Source organism: Equus caballus, chromosome 19, assembly GCF_041296265.1.
Source record: "Equus caballus isolate H_3958 breed thoroughbred chromosome 19, TB-T2T, whole genome shotgun sequence".
Lineage (NCBI taxonomy): Eukaryota > Metazoa > Chordata > Mammalia > Perissodactyla > Equidae > Equus > Equus caballus.
Window position 1 is genome coordinate 20,669,863 of NC_091702.1, and position 22,653 is coordinate 20,692,515.

At 39.7% G+C, this 22,653-nt stretch overlaps 1 protein-coding gene and 1 long non-coding RNA gene across 30 annotated transcripts in view; one reads left to right on the forward strand and one right to left on the reverse strand.

The window, feature by feature from the left end:
- Positions 1–14,919, reverse strand: part of PHC3 (polyhomeotic homolog 3) — a 76,248-nt gene extending 61,329 nt beyond the window's left edge. For 13 of the 29 annotated variants that reach the window (XR_011429015.1, XR_011429019.1, XR_011429012.1 and 10 more), the window contains exons 1-4: positions 14,855–14,919; positions 12,206–12,371; positions 8,717–8,872; positions 7,542–7,619 (exon numbers count right to left, since the gene is read on the reverse strand). Coding sequence is in view for 20 of the 29 variants with exons in the window: in XM_070243245.1 (XP_070099346.1) it covers positions 7,542–7,619; positions 8,717–8,872; positions 12,206–12,371; positions 14,855–14,868 (414 nt within the window). In the remaining 9 variants the exon portion in view is untranslated. Of the gene's footprint in view, positions 1–7,541; positions 7,620–8,716; positions 8,873–12,205; positions 12,372–13,979; positions 14,070–14,678 lie in introns of all 29 variants that reach the window. The other 16 variants (XM_070243244.1, XM_070243239.1, XM_070243237.1 and 13 more) reach the window with 11 other exon arrangements.
- Positions 14,412–19,970, forward strand: LOC138919109 (uncharacterized). The gene is made up of 4 exons (XR_011429020.1): positions 14,412–14,662; positions 16,620–16,739; positions 17,230–18,528; positions 19,239–19,970. It is a non-coding gene; the product is annotated as an uncharacterized lncRNA (long non-coding RNA).
- The last annotated feature ends 2,683 nt before the right edge of the window (positions 19,971–22,653 follow it).

Consider the following 22,653-nt stretch of genomic DNA (forward strand, 5'->3'; position numbering starts at 1 on the left):
CTCAGGGCTAATCTTCCTCAAAAAAAAAGATTTTGGGGCCAGCCCTGTGGCCAAGTGGTTAAGTTCGTGCACTCCGCTTCAGCGGCCCAGGGTTTCGTCAGTTCAAATCCTGGGTGCGGACATGGCACCATTCATCAGGCCATGCTGAGGCGGCATCCCACATGCCACAACTAGAAGGACCCACAACTAAAAGTACACAATTATGTACCAGAAGGCTTTGGGGAGAAAAAGGAAAAATAAAATCTTAAAAAAAAAAAAAAAAAGAACTTGTAATCCCCTCAAGGGTCAAGATACAGCATTAGCAGCAATATTAATACTGGCTTCCGAGCAGTTGATGACATGTTTTATATTTTCATTTTAAACATTAAAAACAAAAACAACTGTTAAAAAAAAAAAAAGAATATATCCTAAAATGAATTCTCTGCATGGCAGAAAATCCACTTGCAGTAATCAAGAAGTAACATTACACATTATATATTCTAATTGATGATTATAACTCCTATAATTTCACCTTTCAATAAACATTACACACCTACTGTGTGACAGGCACTGTTTTTTATAACATACATAAACTGTTCAAGAAAACCTGACAAAATCTTAGCTTAACATTTAAACCACTTTTTTTTTTTTTAATAGAACCCTTTCTTCAAACACAATCTTATTCAGTAACTTTTTGTGTGTGAGGAAGATTGGCCCTGAGCTAACATCTGTGCCACTCTTCCTCTATTTTATGTGGATGCCACCACAGCATGGCTTTGACAAGCGATGCTAGGTCTGCACCCAGGATCTGAACCTGCAAAACCCAGGCCACCAAAGCAGAGCACATGAACTTAACCACTACACCACCGGGCCAGCCCTGACACATACACACAATCTTATTCACAACTCCCAGATTCAAATAGATCACAGAGCTGCTCTGTTTAAAGTTTAGGGTAAGGCCCAGAGCCCCATCTATTTTAGTCTGTTCAGGATGCCACAACAAAGTACCACAGACTGGGTGGCTTAAACAACAGAAATTTATTTCTCACAGTTCTAGAAGCTAGAAAATCCAAGACCAAGGTGTTGGCCAATTCAGTTTCTGGGGAAAGCTCTTCTGCTGGATTGTAGATGGCCTCCTTCTCACTGTATCCTCCCACGGCAGACTGAGAGAGAGATCTCTGGTGTCTCCTCCTCTTTTATAAGGACATCAGGTCTACTGGCTCAGGGCTCCACACTTAGGACCTGATTTAACCTTACTCATCTCCTTAAAGGCCCTATTTCCAGTACAGTCACAAGGAGGTTTAGGGCTTCAACACAAGAATTTTGGGGAAATGCAATTCAGTGCATAGCACCATCTATTGAGCCTTCTCCTTGATCCAGACCTAGGGACATCTGGACGAAAAGACTAAAAACCATCTAAGTAGACAACTTAAATTTTGCATTAAAAACAACAACAACACAGGTATAAGGAGTTTAAATGACTTGCCCTAAGTCACACCACCAGTCAGTCACATATAAGACTAGAACCCAGGACCCTCAGCTCCTCCATGCAACCAAACTTCCTCTCGTGATAATCCACAATTGTTAGCAAAGTCATCCCGTATTCGTGACGTGAAGTTTCAATGAGATGCACAAGACATCACGAAACACCAGACCTCCCACATGAACTCCAAACTCATATATCCAATGTCTACTCAACACCTACAGGAGGGCGTCCAACATACATCACAACCTAAAATGTCCAAAACCAAAATCCTGATTTTCTTCTCCAACACCTGCTTTGGCAGATTATTCCAGATGTTCAGGTCAAAATACTACAGAGTTATCCTGGACTCTTTGCCTTTCCTCATATCTTTTATTCAATCCATCAGAATATCTTGTTAGTTATACTTTCAAAACATATCCAAATTTCTATTATAAAATATTGAAGAAAAAGATACTCAGAGTCTGGCTAGTCATTTTTCACTCATCTTCTGTCACCATTATAGTCCAAACCAACAATATCTCTCTCTTGGATTACTATAAGAACCACTTAACTGATCTCTATGCCTCTATCTTTGCCCCCTAGAACCTACTCTCAACATTGTAGTTAAGTTAAAACCTGTGTGAGATCATGTTACTTCCCCAATAGCTTACCAACTCATGCGAGTAAAACCCAAGGGTTTTATAATCTCCTCATGACAGGATTACAACTACCTCTCTAACGTCATCCCTAAACGATAGCCCCAGCTCTCTCATTCCACTCCAGCCACACTGCCCTCTTTTCTGTTCCCTGAGCATATTTGCCTCTCTCACCCTCCTTAAAATGCCATCTTTATTAGCAACGCTTTCCCTGACCACCCTAGTTAAAACAGCAAATTCCCTCATCCCATTCCCCTTCATCGCTTTATTTTTCTCTATAGCACTTAACACCATCTGACATATTATACACTGGTTTACTATGTGTCTATCCCTAACTAGCTCCATACAGACACAGATTTTGTGTGTTGGGTTGCTGTATTCCCAGCACCTAGAAGGGTGTTTGGCACATATTAAACGCTCCATAAATATCTGTTGAATGAATGAGTGAATTATGCATGAATAAAGTCATAAAACTAACTGAGCTTCAAAAACTCATCTTGCCTAGGAACATAACTAGAAAGCTATCAAAAATAATTTTCCCTTTTGACAGAATAGTACAGTGAATTAAAGTCAAAACATCTGGAATTAATGTAGATTCCAGGGCCAAAAAACTATGAAGAAAGGGAAAGAGAATGAGACACAAACAGCCCTTGAGTCATTTAAAAACTTATGATTGCAATTTCCAGCCAATAATCCTTTCCAGCTGAAAATGTCCAAAGACTTGGAACAGAAGGTATACAGAATGATGACGCTTCATTTACATTAAAGCAAATAAAATTAACTACCTATCTATTTACATTTATGTATAGAAATGCACAGTAATAAGATAGGAAAGTTTCACACAAAACTTGCCAGGGCAAAAGGGACTACTGCAGGGGGATGTCACTTCTACTCTACACATTTGTAGCGTCTGTCTCTTAGACAACAAGAGTATATGCATGTTTTATTTAGGCAATATAAAAACTAACAAAATAAAGCTCTTTAATCTACTTCCTTAGAGATAACCACTGATTAACAGTTTGTTGTATAGTAAAGATTTTCTTTCTCTATAGTCAGACAGATACAGAGATAACTTTTAAAAAATAAGTTAAATGGACAGGAATTCTGTCTCCAGGAGGATGGGATAGACATACTTTTCCCTATTCCTCACCTTAAGTACAACTAAAAACCCTAGATCTTACATATAAAACAAACATAAGAAGATCCAAAAAGGTGGAGAAAAGCAGACTGACTAGGGACCTCAGGACCCAGAGGATGAGGTGGTTGTCAGCTCTCTGGGTTTTCTTTTTGTCTCATATAACCCAAACCTGGAGCCGAAGTCGTCGGTAACTCAGAAACCCCAATGGATGCAGACAGAACAAAAGCCCCAATATAAGCCACTCTTTCTAGCCACAGGATTAGGAAAGGGACAGCCTAGCAACATAGAAAACTTTTAGACAATAACTGCTCTATTCCAGCCAAACACCACAGAACACACTGTGGCCCCACGCACACCCACACCAGCAAAAACCTAGACTTTCACCCTCGCCAGACTGTAAGGAGGCACCCTAATCCCCCAATTCCTCCAATGGGTTAGTGTCAGAGAAGGCAGGCGGAGAGCCAGGACTTTCATCCCAGGAAGGCGGTAACAGACTACCACACTACCAACCCACCCCATTCCTTCAATGTCAGTGAGACCACATGGGAGGAATAACAGCATCCTATCCCTCCCAGCCAAGGAGGCATCAGTGGAGTCCCAGTAAGGAGCCAGACGCCTCACCTGCCACAGAGCAATTACAAGGAGCACTCCCTCGGGTGTCAACAGAGACCCAATGGGGAATGTGGACTTCTACCCCTACGTAGCAGTAAAGACATGGCACATGCTCCCTTTCAGAAGCCAGCCAAAACAAAAATTTTAAATAAGATCCATAGTCTCAAAATGTCCAGGTTTCAATCAAAAGTCACTCATCATATCAAGAACCAGAAAGACCTCAAGCTGAATAAAAAAGAGAATCAACAAATAGATGTCAACACCAAGAGATCTTATAATTACCTGACAAAGATTTTGAAGCAGTCATAAAAATGCTTTGAATAAGCAATTATGAGCCCACTTAAAACAAAAGAAAAAATAAACTCTCAGCAAAGAAATAGAAGACAAAGAACCAAATGAAAATTTTAGAATTGAGAAATAGAATAACCTAAATAAATGAGTTAAATGAGTTACATTCTTGCTTTTTTTCACTTAATACCTAGTGAAAATCTAAACCTCTCTGTATATACACACACAGCATTTTTTAGTAGCTATAGTATTGCACTGTATGAATTAACTATCATTTATTTAACTAATCCTCAATTAATGGACATTTATATTGTTTATAGTTTTTCATTACTACAAACCATACATATTTGCATAATTATGTCTTTTTTTGCATAATTATCTGTTATTTTTAGTAAAGAACATCACTAAAAATGAAAGTGCTATGTGAAAGGGCATGCACAGTTTAAATTTTCATACACACTGCCACACAGCCCTCCAGAAAAGCTGTACCAATTACATTCCCACTAATATTGTGTAAGCACACCTACTTTCTCACATCCTTGCCAACAATGGGTATTGTCTCACTGTTTTTCCTCGTTTTCTAATTTGACAGGTGAAAATAATATATTGTTGTTTTTACATACATTTCTTTATTATGGTAAATATATTTTCATGTGTCTATAAAACAAAGTCTTTCTTTTGAAAATTACCTATACAGGTCTTTTGTGAATTCTCATTGTTTATCTCACTAACATAAAAGAACCCTTAGTATTTCACAAATATAAACTGATTGACATATATGGTAACATATATATTTTCAACTGTTTTGTTGGGTTTTTCTGATGCTTTTTTTTTCTGCAGAAGAGTTTTAACTGGTTTAGATTTCATTTTAGCAAATCAAGTTTAACTAAATATTAGTCCCATTCAATTGAAGTACAAAGACATCAATCTAAAGACTCAGTCCCAACTAGTTTTAGAGCCTATCAATCATGAAATCACCACTCTTGCTCCTGATAAGAGTCTAGAATTAGTCTTTTGTTTTATTGAGGGGAAAGAAGAGAATGCTGGCACGTACTACTTATCTATATAGTCAATTAAAATAGTCTTTTCCAGATACACAGTTTCCCCAGGTGGCATGATTGGACTTCTGACTCCATTTTTTAAAATATAATATTCCATTTCCACATTGGGATCCCACTCCTACGCTAAACCCCAACCTATCTGGCTGGTGACTTGACAACCTACCTTATAGCCCTTTTATCTACTGGAGGCTGGACCCTTTCAAAACCATGGCTTTCACTGTTATGTGGAAACCTACCTCAAAATAACCCAAACTCTGAAAACTACTACACTGCCATCTGATGGCTCATTATTATCACTACCTAGAAATTTTTGCTACCATGCTCTGACCTTCTTTTGGAGACTGACCTAAATTTACTAAGCTACCATGTGTGTCATCATTTGGACTGCAAGTCAACTCACTTGAGCTGTTGCTCAGCTAGAACAGAAAATAAAACAAATGCGAGGCATTATTCCTTTCTTTTCTGAGCATCTGTTCTCCCTACTTACTTCTTTTCCCCCACCAGCCAGTCACAGGTTCTGGCATACTTCATAATAAAAGGCTACCTGGTTTATGACAAGTAGCACTAATAATCTCATAAAAAATAAGCACAATCACTGGAACTGTAATTTCTGTGAAGGTCATATACATAAAATCATAATAAAAAAAGTTTAAAAGAATACCTTTTAATAATGTGAAGAGAGAAAAATTCAAAAACACATCTCTCTATACATATATAACCTAATGTTATTTCAGTATTTCATAGAATTTGTCTATAATTTTTTTAACCAGCCCACAAACTGCTTACCAGTCCTTTCCTTAACTACTAACGTATTAGTTAAAGACTTATCTCACATCTATAACCATAAAGACAGTATTAATGCTTAGGGCTATATCACATTAAATTTTTCATCTTCTTCATTTCTTCTAACATTTTCAAGCCATAAGTAATTTCTTTTTTAGCTAATTTTATTCATGTTCCAGGATACTTCCACACTAAAAAAGAAATTTTTAATTAAAAATGTCAGATCGATAGCCAGAAAAACATATGCTCACCATATATATATGCTCACCAAAATATATGCTCACCATACACGTACTTAGTCAGCAAAGACCACACCCTTAGCTAAAGACATACAGCAAAAGTTCATCTTCAATTCTTTAGCAATCTACAAACTATACTCCACTAGAGTCAATTTTACAAAGTATCAAAGTACTACCATCCTGGATCAGGAAAAAATAGCTAGAAAGAACATTGTTAGGTTTAACTCAGTAGTTCTCAGCCAGCGACAATTTTGCCCCCCAGGAAACATTTGGTAGTACCTAGAGACATTTTTGGTTATCACACTGGGGGAAGGAGGAGCGCCGTATCTAGTAGGTGGAAGCTAGGGATGCTGTTAAACATCCTATAATGCACAGGACAGTCCCCTATAACTGGTCCATAACATGTATAGTGATGAGGTTGAGAAATCTGGGACAACTGACGAAATCTGAATATAGACTGCATTGTATCAATGTTAAATTTCCTGACTTTGATCACTTTCATGTGGCTTTGTTCCTAGGAAATATATATCAAAGTACGCAGGAAAGGAATAAGTCTCAACTCACCCCCAAATGGTTCAGAAAAAGATAACACATATACACGTAGAGAGAAAGAATGAATGATAAAGCAGTGAGCCAAATGCTAACAATTGGTGAATCTGAGTAAAGAGTATAAAAAATTTTTCTCATTATTCTTGCAATTTGAAATTATATCAAAATAAAAATTTAAGCAAGTATTAGCATAACTGTAAAGTTCTTTTAACTGGGAAACTTTGCACAATTTCCCAGTATATATGTGCAATATGGCAGATCAGCTTTCTTTTTACTCCTTTCTCAAGATAAATTACACTATCTTGAATGGATACTTGTAAATTGGACCCAGATAACTCAAATAAGTATAAGCTTAAAAGTATAATGTCTAAAATGTGAACTGCAGAGAAAAAGCTAGGAACATCTAGATGTCTACCAAGGACATGACATTCTTTAGTATATCACAGTAAATGCATGCCCTAAGACCCCTGCATTGTGTGTTTTAGGCTTTCGGTACACACTGAAAACTGCAATAATTTAGAATCACATAAGATCTAAACACAATCAGTAGGAAAGCATGTATAAGAAATACAAAAACATTTTTAAGACTCAGGTTTTCAGAATTTTAACATCAGTTCTAAATTCTTGAACCTTATCATTCCTATTTCCAGGCACTTGTTACTTAAACAGCATTCAACAAATATACAATAACAGCTTTGCAAATTTAACAGTTTGCTTTTGAAAAGCAATAATTAAAACTTTTAAATACAGGAAAAAATTTAGAGCACTTACAGATGTCTGGGACATACTTGACTGTTGCGTGACACTTCCTGTGGGGGATGTGGATGGTCTTCCACTGGACAAACTTGCCTAAAATAATAAGATCTTTACAATATGTCTACAAAATCCTAAAGTTAAAAACTTTCTGGTACCAGGACACCACAAAACCACAATGAAAGTCAAAATGTCTATGTATGAAACAATTCATTTTGCAGTCAACATGGATTAAGCTTTGGCTAAACAGATTAAGAAAAAAAGAAAAAGCTGAATGGTGAAAACCCAAAGGCTAAGCTTACTTTAATAGCTGCACTTATCGTCAGTTTTACTCTACAGGTCTCTGTCTTCTGTGAAGTGGAATCACCTCTCCAATGTTATGAAAAAGAAACTGAAGCTACATCAAGTACCAGTGGGTTTCAGTTTCCTAACTAGTATCATGAACACGATGTTATTTAAAATTACACTACCAAGAAGTAACAGCTGGGGATGTGTTTATAATAGAAATAAACCTTTCTCAGGTTCAGTCAACTGAGATCCTCCTCTAGTGAGATTTAAGATTAAATCTCATATATAGTTTTATTTAAATAAATAGTAAAATAAGAATGAAAATTTTTTAAAAAATAAGCATGTAATCATAAAATCATCCTATTATGAGTAAAAAATAGTATGACTGGATTTTAGTAAGGTGCATATACACATTTTATTTAGAAAATTTCTGGAGGGCTACCTATTAAACTGTTACAACGGCCACCACTGAGGAGTGAACAACAGCAGTGGGTGTGGAAAAGGAACACCTCTACTTTACCTCTTATAAACAAATACCTGATGTTGTTAATGAGTGTAAATTACTTATAAAATAAAAAAAACCTTTTTTGTTAAAATGTAAACATAATTCATGTAACCCTAAGTATTCACTGTTGTACCTAGAATTTCATATACAAAACCATGAAGTTAGCATAGCACTTCCGCAATGTAGAAAAAAGCAGTGAGACAAAAGCTAGCAACAGAGTAACATGGAAAACATATCCATTTTTTTTTAATTAACTTCTATTTGGCAGGCTATTATATTTCCTTAAGGAAAAATAATCACAGGACATTTGAGAACTATGAAATATCCAGTGTATTTATTTTCAGTAACTATCTGCAGATACTGTCAACTTTGGTCCCCTGAATTCTTATTTCAGTCTCACCTGAACAGCAGCAAGGCTTTGAAGCTGGGAGCTGCTTAAATGCTGCTGCTGAAGAGCTGCAGTGTGCAGCATTAAGTGCTGCTGTTGAGCTGCATACATCTGCTGAAGGTACTGAGCAGCTGAGCTGGGGGGGCGATGCAATGCCTGTTGAATTACCTGTGATAAGTCAAGTGAACCAATGTCAAACCAGAATCTTAACCATAAAATAAAGTATAAAAAAGTAGCAGTTTAAAATTTCACTACTGTAATATTCAATGTCATCAAGCTTATTAACATAGTTCTCTCCTAGTTTCATATCACTACAATTCATTAATCTGTACAAATTAAAATTACCCAATAGAGGTAATTCACAAAAGAAAAAAGGGCCAAATAAGCATTTGAACAGATCTGCAATCTCACTAGTTAAAACTTACAAATTAAAACACAATACTATTTTCCAACTTTCAGATGGATCAAGATTTAAAAGACTACTACTACTAAATAGGGAAACAGATAACTCTCATACACTGTTAGTATGAATGTAAACTGGTATAACCGTTTTGGATAAAATTTGGTAGAATTCAGGGATTGGGTGCAGCGAGGAAAATATATATACCTTCAGCCATTACAAATAGTAATGTAGATGAGTGCCGTTCAGTACAGCCACTAGCCACACCTGTCTCCTGAGCACTGTGCTAGTGCAACCAAGAAAATGAGTCTTGGACTTCACTGAATTATAATTTTAATTTAAATATAAATAGTCCCATGCAGTCAGAATCTACTGTATTGAACAACACAGAAATATCCATATTTATTAACAAAAAAATTCCCAAATATATCATTAGGTGAAAAGAGCAGGTTACTAAATAGTGCATAGAGTAAGGTATCATTTTTACATTAAAATATTTAAAAGAATATTTAAGAAAACATTAAAAGACTACCAATGGGCAGCTAGATTAGAGGAGATTTTTATCTTCTCATTTGTACTTTTCTTTAAATATCTGAAAAAACTTACAATGAGTAGGTCTTATATTAATAATCACATAAAATTATAAAGCTATTTTTTTAGAAAATTACTACATAATTACTTTTTCAAATATTTTTTAAATGTCAGATTCCTTGTTTCGATTGTTTCAACATAGAATAAAACTATTCTTACTAAAAAAAAATTCCTGAAAGTCCTAATTACTGTGAATACTTATTAGTAAAATACAAAATCTGAGTCTGAAACTTCATAAACAGATAAATGTAGAAGAGTCAAGTACTCTAATCACAGAGAAAAATCCTTTATCAGTCCAAACCAGTAAGTCAGACTACGCCAGTCCTCTGCAATCACATCCCAAAGTCATGTCATGCCCACACTGACTCTGAAAGAGCACGAATCCTAATCTCAGCATCAAACCACAGAGTTTTCACAGGGCTAAGGAAGTAACAGAGCCACAATCCTACAGCTTGAGGGACTGAGTCAGGACACCCTGAACCACAAAACTGTGAATCTCTTTATCCAAATACCAAGAAAGCATATTTCCTTCTGCTGTTTGCCTTCATGTGTTCCCATCTCATCCATATTTAGCTTACTATACCTGCTACAGACTCCTGTCACAAAATCAATGTAGGCATTTGACCCCTAGTTGCAGAGGTCTAAAGACTAGCATTAAGTGATTCAGAATTACAACAATGTCTTTTTGGTCAGGTAAATGTATACATTTTCTTCTAATTCCATAACAAAATTCTAAAATCAAACTGAAGTAACAAATGCATAAGCTATCTGACAGATATTTTTGCCAGAGAGTAGTAATTTTTTTCTATTGTCAGCAGTCTTTCATTACCATTCAATGCTATACTCATGGGAGAGAGACTCTTTAAATACACGTTAAAGGTACAGCACATTGTTCTTATTTTGCTCCTCTAAAGGAACAAGGAGGGTAAAGAGAATTCACAGGACTGAAAAAGAAAGCTGGAAGGCATTAAAGAACTACTTAGGTAGTTCAATAAATATGGATTTGATTGCATTTTAAGAGAAGCAATTCTATGATCTCATAGGAACTAGTGTAAGTGCTATTTGTGAGATATATCTATATCTATACCTCTCCAGTAACACACTATTTTTTTATTAACACATCCAGCTGAGGTAAAAACTAGAGAACAAAATGGCTTATTAAAATATTACATCATCAGTACACTCAAAGATCTAGATACTCTTCCCCATATCCCCTGCCTCGGAAAAAGGTGAAGAACACAAAAAACACATTCTACAATCCAGTTTGAATTTCTGCTGAACTGACTGGGTCTCCAGCAATTCTGATTCCACCCATGTTAACCTCAGAATCCTAAACCATAGAACAGTTAAATAGCCATTATAATGAGATAGTCATTCTAGGAGAATGGAGCAGGGAGAAGACTACATTGCAAACAGGTAAGTTATTTTCAGGGTAGAATGCAATCATGGGGATTAGAGAGAGAGAGTAAGCAAGTATAATGGAAAAAAAAAGAACTCACAGAGTGGTTAAGGGCACAACTCTAATGTCAGAAAACCTACCAGCTATGTGAGTTTAGAAATGTTATTTAGCCTATTTAAAACATCAGTTTTCACCCATGTGTAAAATGGAGATAATAACCAACTTCATAGAGATATGATGAGGATTAAAAGAGAGAATCCATGTAAAGCATTTATCAAATACATGGCACATAGCAATTGTTCAATAAATATTAGCTATTGTTATTTATTAGGTATATATAATGTGCCCCACACAGTTTGAGATGTTTCCTTTAATCCTCATAATAACTAATGAAGTAGGTGGTCTCATCTTCGTTACAGTTTCCTGAAGCTCAAGGAGATTATGCCTCTCACCCAAGGCTACATAGCGACAAAGAAAATGGAATTCAAACAAAGAACATATCAGACTGCAATGTCCATGCTTTTTTTATCAGTCCTGCAATACCATATTGCCTCAACCTCCATTATTATAAAGGTTAACAAAGTAAGCTTAATTTTCTCAACTAAGTGAAGAGCCTAAGACTTTTCCTAGTTAAACACATATTCCCTTCCCCTTTTGTCCCTAAGAGCTTTAGAATGGATCCTCCTGCTTAGGGTTCTTAGGCCACTTGGGTTTAAAATGAACCTCTTAACACATCTACAGACCTGAATAGATCTCCCTAAGTCTATATTTTGGGTTCAAATGTAAAATAACCCAGAAAAACCTAGAGCCATTCTGCATATTGGGGCTCTACATCAAGTGTCTCCATATTGCAGCAATAATTAGGAAGCTTCCAATTATAATTTTCCTGATATACCTTTTTACAAGGTACATGGTGACAAAGGTAAGCCCTGTCAATAGAATGATTATTAAATAACCTTTTGGTTGTTTCAATCATTAACAATTCTAACTGTAGTCATTTAGAGGTTACCACGCAACCCATTCGAGGATATGAAACAAGAGATTCATCCGGTTTAAGCAAAAAGTAATGACACGCTCAGTCTTGGCCTACCCGTCATTATAACTGAAATACCTGCACAGCGTGCCTGTCTGCACCACTGTAGACAGAGATCTGTGGCTGCTGCATTCGAGAGGAGGAAGTGGTGATGGTGGTGGTGGTGCTGCTGTTGGTGGTTGTCGACGCAGAAGAGGTTCCAGGATTTGGTTCACTATCCATGGCTGTACTGTGGTCCTTAAATCTAGCAGACAACACAGACGGTTTGTATTGGCAAAAGCATTATCTTATGGGCTTTAAAGAATCTTTAGTTATTCCAAAGAAATAATAAGCAACAGTCTAAATTTCTAAGAAGGGCCTCATAAAATACAGATAGCACACAATCACCACAAGCACTTAAAAGGGAAAAGTATTTCACAAATATATAGCATATTTAATAGTTAATATCTACTAAATTTGACTTCAATTGATTCAGGACATGTAACTCAGATAAAACCCAGCATGAAGTTATCTTTTCATTATTGAAGGAAGATGAGTGTTTTGAAACCAAAACAGGTGATACAAGAATACTAACCTACGTAGGAAAATAAAAACTTAAGCAATATGAGAGTACTTTAAAATATTTCTTCACGTTCTTTTGACCACACTAATTACAAATTAAAGTAATTCTTACCTATACATTAAAATATAATGCCTAAGAACTTGTGTTAATTAGCTTAGTTTTGGGGTACCATATATACACTTTGCTTTAAAAATAAGTTCTCTTAGAAAATAAGCTAATTAAAAAAATAACGTTTATTAACTCACACTGGCTTTTCCCCTAATTATTCTACAATATTGTCCTTATTTCATCAAATAACTCTTATAAGCAGATTACTCTGACTGGGGAAATAGAGAAGCAGCTGACAACAATTTCCCCACTTTCTGACAAAAATCTCTTTTCACAAAATTGATCCAAATTTAGAGAACAGCATAATTATGTCACTTTCCTCAGGTATCGACAGTAAAGTACGTTTTTGTACAAGACTTTCTGATTCTTTTCCCTTCAATATTACAAACTCACATCACTATTGTGGTACGAAATTCCACTAAATACAGAATCTGTATTTGGATAAATTCAAACAACACTTTATTCTAAGTCAATTCGGAGGGCCTCAATGTTGTCGGAAACCAGAACTACAGTAGATTTTATAAAATTAGAAATGCATCACAATGGGGAAAAGCACACGTGAGAATATTCTGGTTTTCTCTGCCTTTCTTATCTGTCTTGTCTTCTGAAAAAAAAAAATCTGACCCACCTCACATTAGCAGCATTGACAAGAATGTAACAAGAACGCATTCTTCTTCAAGAAAAGACAAAGGAATTTGGCACTAATTGTGTATGCATACACTATTCCCATATGGTGTCCTCTTATGTACAAATTTTCTTTGTTCTTTATATCATTTATGCAAATAGTAGTCAAACGCTCTTCAAGGATTCAAATGGATAAAGATCTCGATTTACTAAGAGGAAAAGCAAAAGGAAAAAAGTGGGGGGAAAAAGCTGACTCTTCACTAACTTTTTTGATAGTAAATGACTCATACATCTTTATGCTTCTCTGTTGTTTTAATAGTTTTCCAAACTGCCTTCCACTCATCAAAGCACAGCATCATAGGTTGACTGTTCAACATCACACAGATTTAATGATAGACGAGGTAAACTTTTCACCAAATTACTGGCTGTCATAACACTTCTGAACCTCGTACCAGTGATATGCAAAAAGCCAGCTTAAATTCGGGTCCTTTTAGACTGCTATTCTGCTTAACCATGAACTCAAACCCAAACCCTATAGTAAGCAGTTCAGTAACTAACCAAAAATGGTCACAGAGAATCCAAATTCGAGGCACCAGTCTAAACATCGATGAGTGGAACTGGCCAAACCACTGTACTGCATTTGGAGATCTGGCACAAAAGAAAATTTTGGTAACTCCACCGTCTATGTATAGTAACGCCTGCAAAATGCAGCCGGCCAGTCCTGGTGCACAAGAGGCCTAGGCAGGAAATACTAAGTTTGAGTCGCTCGCTAAGCATACCATCACACCGCCACACAAGAATGTGGCCCTCTAGGGAGGCATCCACACTGCAGCCAGAGACCCGAGGGAAAGATCTTTCCTTCCAGGGTGTTTTCTGCCGGGCCAGCCCCGCAGGAGCCCGGGCCGCTCTGAGGCCCGCGCTGGGACACCTCTCCCCGCCTCCCGGGGGAGGGCGGCGAGCCGCCCCGCGTCTCGGTTCTCCCACGGAGGAGGAGTGGGGTGGCGCCGGGGAGGGAAGGAGGGGAGCGCGAAGGAGGCCTGCCAATGCCCGCCCAGCCCTACCCAGCCTCCGCGGGCCCCCGGCGCGGGCGCGAGGCCCCCTAGCAGGGGTGACAGCGCCTGAGGGGCCCAGCGGGGCTCATCTCCCGGAAGACCCCCGCGGTCGGGGTCCCAGGGGTGACCCTGAGCGCAGGGCCCCGCCGATCCGGGACCAGACGGCGGAAGGGGCGCTCCCGCCTGGAGGTAACCGGACCCTTACAGTTCGCCTCCGTCCCCCGACACGGGCCAAGCGGGCTCCTCCACGATAAGGGGCTCTCGGGTCTCCTTTTCCCTCGCACTGCCCGCGAAGGAGCCTCGAGCTTTCCCCTGGGGGGGACGTGTCGCTGCCCCCACTCGCCCCCCGGTTACGACATCAGTCACCAGCAAGTCACTCACTCCGCTTCCGCCATCTTCTCTCCTCCATCACTAGCACGGGCTGCGCATGCGCCCCCCGGCGGCGGGCGGAGGGGCGGGGTCGACTCAGCCCGGGGCCCCCGAGGTCACGTGGGGTCCTCGGCTTCCAATCCCCCCTCCCACCTCAGGCCTTGCTGTGTCTGGGAAGTGACCAGGTTTCCCCAGTTTAGATGCTAGTCTCATCCCCAGCCCTTCGCTTTCTCTTTCCTAGGGTCTTCTTCCTCTTGGGGAGGGGTCTGTAACCAAGATATGCAAAGTTCTGCTTAGACTTTTTAATTAAAAATGTGAAGAACATCTAAAATATACCATTGCCTATGCAAACTGCAAAGAGGGAGATGAAAGAAAATACGAGGATAGGATGCTGAGGTCTTAGAGGGAAAGGAAATGCTATGTGGCTGCAGGGCTTGTTACGTGGGGCGCATTGGAATTTGGGGTTCAGAACCAGCAGTCCCTGACAGGCTTTAAAATAGTGTTCCAATGCCGTGATGGGGGTGGTTGAGAAATCGTCCTGATTACCCTGTGAATATCACTCATGTCTTCCACATGAATTTACTGAGCGCTTAGTAGGAATTGCAAACCTGAATACCACAGAGAACAAGCAGGAATGGCCACCAGTTTGCTAATGTGCTTGACTATATATGGCAACTTCTCTGAGGCAGGATGAGACGGATATATAAAGATGAGTATAAAAAGACCCTGTCTTCCAGGAAATCTTAATCTGGAGAGGGGCGTGGATTTTATAGAGATATCCATGCGGTATAACTGTTCTGGAACAGATCCATTAAGGGCTTTGGAAACCTTAAGTTCAAGGAATAATAAATCTTTACTGCCCTTCACAGGAAAAACCATACTGATCACAAGTGATGTCTTCTTTTTTGCTTTTCTTAAAATGGTGGAGTCGCAGTAATTTCGAGAACTGAGAAATGAAATATTGATATAAATTCATCATGAAATGCAATGTGGTCTAATGAAAAGTATACTTAATCTTAGAAATCTTGTGTTGCAGAATCTCCCTAGGGAAGGGAAAAGAATGCTTCCTATGTGAGCTAAATTGTCCCTTTACCTTGATTCCCCATCTGATAACATTGTTTCTTTACCTTATTTTCCTCTCTCACAGCAGTGCCCTTCCTACTTCTCCTAGGAGAACTCACTGAGAAAGTCCCCTTTTGAAAAGTCCCTGTAGATGCTTAAAAATAAGATATTACTGCTTTTTCTTTCTTTTCTGACATGCTCATATGATGTCATTGTCATTCAATTCACAAGTCAACAGTCTATTGGTATTACTGAAATTTTTTTTCAGAAAAACAAAAGGGAAGAAAGCACAGTCTTAGACCTATGTTGAAAATGCATAATTCAAGGAAGCGTTTGGAATAAATAGGCCAAAACTGTTCCTTTTCATCCCTCTTTCCTTTGAACATCTAAGGCCTGTATCTACATTGTCACCTTGTGCAGATCAGCTTTAAAAGTCAGGACATATATTGGGCAAAGTGAGACCAGTATTGCTTTTTAGAAACATTTCAAAACTCAGTGTTTATTATAACGACAGCTGACATTTGGATAGCCTTTTCCTAAGTGCAGAAGGACTTCCACAGACTCTTTTCATCTTCACAACAACCCTGTGAAGGAGTTATCATTGTTCCCATTCAGCACAGAAGGATAGTGAGGCTCAAGGTGATTATGTGCTTGTGGTGACTCTGCTAGAGTATACCAGAAGTGGGGTTCTAATTCAAGCTTTCTCTCTCCAAAGCCAGGTTTTCTTCACTGCGTCATTCAGCAAGTCCCTGTGCGAAAAGTTAGAGGAGACAAAGCATGAGGAGGAACTACGCTTGAGAAATTTACCATCACTTATCTGATCAAACAGAGGAAGGTATTTTACCCCTTCGTGATTTCCTAAGGAAAGAAAGGATTTCTACGGCATGCTAGTGGGGTGAACTTTTTTCTGAAGTTTCCAGGAACCACTGCTAGGATCCTATTTGATTTTAGAAAAATCCCTCTCACATTGTGAAGGATGGATTGAAGAAAAGTGAAAATGGAGACAGGGAAACTAATTGAGGAACTATATTAATCCTTAGAGAAATGATAAGGGCTACAAAAATGAAAGGGAGGGCTAGATTCAAATTTTAACTCTGGTTGCATTAGTCACTTCAAGTGCTCAACAACCATGTGTGGCTAATGGCAACTATATCGCACAGTGCAGATATAGAGCATTTCCATCATTGCAGAAAGTTCTATTGGACAGTGTTGGTGTGGACTCTAGATCGGGGGTTGGCAAACTATATCTGTCTTAGTCAGTTTGGGTTGCTGTAACAAATACTGTAGACTGAGTGGCTTAAACAACAAACATTTATTTCTTATAGTTCTGGAGGCTGAGAAGTCCAAGATCAAGATGCTGGCAGATTCAGTGTCTGGTGAGGATTCTCCTCCTGCTTTGCAGACAGCCACCTACTTGCTGTATCCTCACAAGGTGGAGAAAGAAGGCAGTGTAGCAGGAGTGGGGACCATGGGCGTTGGGGCCACTTATTCATGTAACTTGCTTGTGCCTTCAGGGCCTGCTTGCCCCTATCATGTATATTCCGCTTTTATTTGATGATGAGTGCTGCTGTGCACACCCAACTTTATGGATTGGTGGGTCAGATAACACTCCGTTCATGATGGGCAGGTCAGATTGCATGGTAACTTGTGACTCATAGGCATTCAGTCTCTGTAAGGCCCAGTAGCAGGCCAAGAGTTGTTTCTCAAAGGGAGGGTAGTTATCTGCAAAGAACGGCAGGGCTCTGTTCCAGAATCCAAAAGGCCTGCACTGTGATTCACTTGTAGGGGTCTGCCAAAGGCTCCAAACGGCATCCCTTTCTGCCACTGACACTTCAAGTACCATTGGATCTGCTGGATCATATGGCCCAACTGGCAGAGCAGCTCACACAGCAGCCTGGACCTGTCACAGAGCCGTGTCTTGTTCTGGGCCCCACTCAAAACTAGCAGCTTTTCGGGTCATTCAGTAAATGGGATGGAGTAAAATACTCAAATGAAGAATATATTGCCTCCAAAACCCAAAGAGGCCCATTAGGTTCTGTGCCTCCTTTTTGTTTGTAAGAGGAGCCAGATGCAACGATTTATCCTTCACCTTAGAAGGGATGTCTCAGCATGCCCCACACCACTGGACCCCTAGAAATTTCACTGAGGTAGAAGTGAAATTCTTTTTGCATTTATTTCCCACCCTCTGGCATGTAAATGTCTTACCAACAAGTCTAGAGTAGTTGCTACTTCTTGCTCACTAGGTCCAATCAGCATAATGTCATCAATGTGATGGACTAGTGTAATATCTTATGGAAGGGAAAGGCGATCAAGGTCCCTGTGAACTAAATTATGACACAGGGCTGGAGAGTTGATATACCCCTGATGTGGAATCATGAAGGTGTATTGCTGGCCTTGCCAGCTCAAAGCAAACTGCTTCTGGTGGTCTCTACTAACATGTACCAAGAAAAAAGCATTTACCAGGTCAGTAGCTACATCCCAGTTACCAGGGGATGTGTTAATTTGCTCAAGCAATGAAACCACCTCTGGTACAGCAACTGCAATTGGAGTCACTGCTTGGTTAAAACCTACAAAATCCACTGTCATTCTCCAAAATTCATCTGTCTTCTGCACGGATCAAATAGGTGAGTTGAATGGGGATGTGATGGCAATAATCTCTGCAATCCCTCCAGGAATATGGTATTGCTGTTGGTTTACTAGTTTTCTAGATAGAAACAATTCTAGTGGCTTCCACTTGGCCCTTCCCAGCATAATAGCCCTCACTGAACATGGCAGGGAACCAATGTGGGGATTCTGCCAGCTGCTGATTATTTCTATTCCAATTATACATGCCAGGACTGGGGAAAAAAACTATGGGATTGGTTTGGGGACCCACTGGGCCTGCTGTGACACAGAATTAAGGGGAAACTCCACCGATCACCTGACCACTATAAGCCCCTACTCTGATTGGTGGACCACAGTGACATTTTGGGTCTTCTGGAATTAAAGTCAGTTCAGAGCCAGTATCTGGTAGTCCCCAAAAGGTGTGATTATTTCCTTTTCCCCAGTGCACAGTTACTCAGGTAAAAGGTGGTAGGTCCCTTTGGTGAAGGCTGAAGAAAGATTAACTATATAAATTTCTGGTAGCGTACCAGTGTCCTTCCTCTAGGGGCTGTGGCCTCCCCTTCATGTAAGGGGTTCTGGGGTCTGTAAACTGGCTCAAGTCTGGGATTGATTGAGGGGCTGTGACTCTTTTTATTATTCAGGTTAGACTTTTGTTTACTTGACCTAGAACTTTTCTACTGATACAGTTCAGGTAAGAATTTAGTAGACTTCGTATCTATTTTACTTCTAGGAACACCATGATCAACTAGCCAGCGACATAGGTCTGCACCAGTCAGACTGTTGGATTGCTGCTTTGACTCTGCTGTCCATCACAGTAACCACACCCCCTTTGCCTCTGGCAGTTGAGCGCTTCCAATTGGCCCCTGCCACCCTGGGATCCAATTACTCCCAATTCAATGGGTACAGTTCTGCTATAACTTCTGGCCTAGAGAGAAGAGTGATCGCAAGAGCGCTTCAAGGATGCCAGGGCTCCCCTCATAAGCTGCTATAGACTGAATGTTTGTGTCCCCCCCAGAGTTCATGTGTTGAAGCCCAAATCCCCAATGTGATAGTATTTGGATTATGGGGTTAGTGCCCTTATAAGAAGAGACATGAGGGAGATGATCTTGCTTCTGCCATATGAGAATACAGCAACAAAGTGGCTGCCTGCAGGCCAGGAAGAAGGCTCTCACTAGACACCACATCCGCCAATACCTTGATCTTGGACTTCCCAGCCTCTAGGACTGAGAAAAATAATTGTTGTTTAAGCCACCTACTCTATAGTATTTGTTATAGCAGCCCAGACTGACTAACATAAGCCCACAGGCCGAATCCCCTTGTTTTGGTACAGCCCTCAATCTGAGAATGGCTTTTACATTTTCTAATGATTGAAAAAACAAAGGAAGAAGAATATTTTGTGACAAGTGAAAATTATGTGAAATTTAAATTTCAGTGTCCATAAATAAAGTCTTATTGGAACACAGCTGCACTCGTTCATTTATGTATTGTTTACGGCTGCTTTTGTGCTACGAGGGCGGAGCTGAGTAATTACAACAGACCCTATAACGGTCCAATTACTATCCTGCCCTTTACGGAAAAAGTTTGCTGACCTCTTTTCTAGATCACTGATGACCCTGTGCTAGATTCTTTTGGAGCAATTAATACAGCACATTCAGGGTCCTATGCCCCAACTAGACAGTGATCACTCTCATAGGATCCTATAGGATGAGACAAAAACTCCAGCAGACCCAGATTTGAATATTAAAGTCACTGCTTTACCACCTTAGACAAGTAATTGAACTGCTTCAAGTTTTCGTTTTATAATGTGAAAAAAGGGGGACCACAACACATTACAAGATTGCTGTAAAGTCTTAATTAAAAACCAAATATAAAGTCTAAAAAAATCTTTTTTCTTTTTCTTTTTTTAACTTTTTACCAAGGTCTTTCTTTACCTAGAAGTGCTCAATAAATGTTATTGAGTAGCCCTAAGACTGACTAGGTTTTAAATGCTTGTTGAGGGAATGAATGCTTGGATATTCGCATGAATGAGGTATAAAATTCTAGCATGTCCTGTAAATTGGAATGACACAATGCATAGACTTGCTTTCTCTTTTCTTTGAAAGTAGTGTACTAAAACCAAATACTTTCACTAAACCAGATAAATTGAAACTGAAAAGACAATCTCTAGTACTGCCACCTCTCACCCGTCTTGCAATAATCAGTGTATTAATCACACGCTTATCAGTCTTATCTTCCCTGGACACCTGTGGGCGGCACTGTGCGCCGGCTGCTGTATTTCCCCAGGTGCTGAATGGTAGAAACACAGAGCGTTAAGGCTGGAAGGAGCATTAGACATCATGGGACCCACACTGAGGAAGAATCCATGGCAAAAGCAGAATCTGAATTCTGATTCCCTACCCACCGGTCCAGAGGTTTTTGCCTTGGGCCACAAAGCCTTACTTCAAGCACTTAGGTGCTCAGTAAACACTTGCAGATGCTATGTACTTTCATTTCCATTCCGCTTTCACACTTAGTGTTTGCTTAGCACTGTGGCAGCCTGGAAGAGTTGTTATAAGCAGGGCTTTAGAATCAGACAAACTTAGATTTGAATCCTGGCTCTGCCACTCCCTAGCTGTGTGACCTCTTGCCATCCTGTCAGCTCTACCCTCAAAGGATGACCTCATCTCTGGCCACACTACCATGAACACGCATGAAATCATCAAAATACAAACCAAATCTGACTCTTCTCACCACCTCCACTGGGATCCACCTAGGCCAAGCTGCCATCGTGTCTCTCCCAGACCACTGCCGTTGGCTCCCCAAAGGTCACCCTCCTTCTATTCTTGTTCCTCTGCAGTCTGTTCTCCGCACATCAGCCTAAGTAAGCTTTTAAAATTGTAAGTGAGATCATGTCACTGTCCTGCTCAAATCCTCCAGTGGCCTCCCATTACACTTAGCAGAAAGCCCCGAGTTTTCTCTGACTCACTCTGCTCCAGCCACCCTGGCCTGCGGGTCTCTCCTCTCCCAGCTGGGAATGCCCTTCACACAGATATAGCTTCCTCACTGCCTCCAGGACTCTCTCAGCTGTCTCTCCTCAGAGAGCACTCCCTACCACCCAAAGTAATACGGCCTTCTCATCGCTTTCTTCCCCGTATCGCTCTTTGCTTTTTGCCATACCACTTCAATGCACCAGACATTATGTTATGTACATATGTGTTTATTTATTTGCTACCCCAAACAGCCTCTGGGTTATTACCTCCATGTTTTGTTCACTGTTGTATTCTTAGTTCTTAAAACACTAAGTGTTCGGGCTGGCCCAGTGGTGTAGTGGTTAAGTTCATGTGTTCCGCTTCAACAGCCTGGGGTGCACCAGTTCGGATCATGGGCACAGACCTACACATTGCTCATCAAGCCATGCTGTGGCAATATCCCTCACACAAAATAGGGGAAGATTGGCACAGATGTTAGCTCAGTGATGATCTTCCTCAAGCAAAAAAGAGGAAGATTGGCAACAGATGTTAGCTCAGGGACAATCTTCCCCACCAAAAAAAAAAAAGAAAAAAAATTAAGTACTCATTGTACTTAATGTGCCTTCAGTGAATGAAGCTATTTAACTTCTCTAATCCCCACTTTCCTAATCTGAAAAATGGGGATAATATTTACCACAATGTTATAATATATAGAAGTTAATGTAGAAGTTAAATAAAAAATGAAATAATGAGGGCGGGCCTGATGGTGCAGTGGTTAAGTTTGCACATCCTGTTTCAGTGGCCAGGGGTTCGCCAGTTTGGATCCCGGGTGGACATGGCACCGCTTGGCAAGTCATGCTGTGGTAGGCGTCCCACGTATAAAGTAGAGGAAGATGGGCACGCATGTTAGCTGAGGGACAGTCTTCCTCACAGAAAGAGGAGGATTGGCAGCAGATGTTAGCTCAGGGCTAATCTTCCTCCAAAAAAAAAAAAAGAAAGAATGTATATCCACAATAGAGCATGACAAGTGCTCGGTAAGCATAGCTGTTATTATTGCTCACTTTTTTGTTATGTTGCCACATGCTGTTATGCTTAAAGGAAGATAATCTTCTATCATATTTCCAAAGGTTATGCATTTTTTAAAAATTACGAGGCAGTTCTTACTTTTGAAAGTTAGTTAGCATTATACATTTTTTA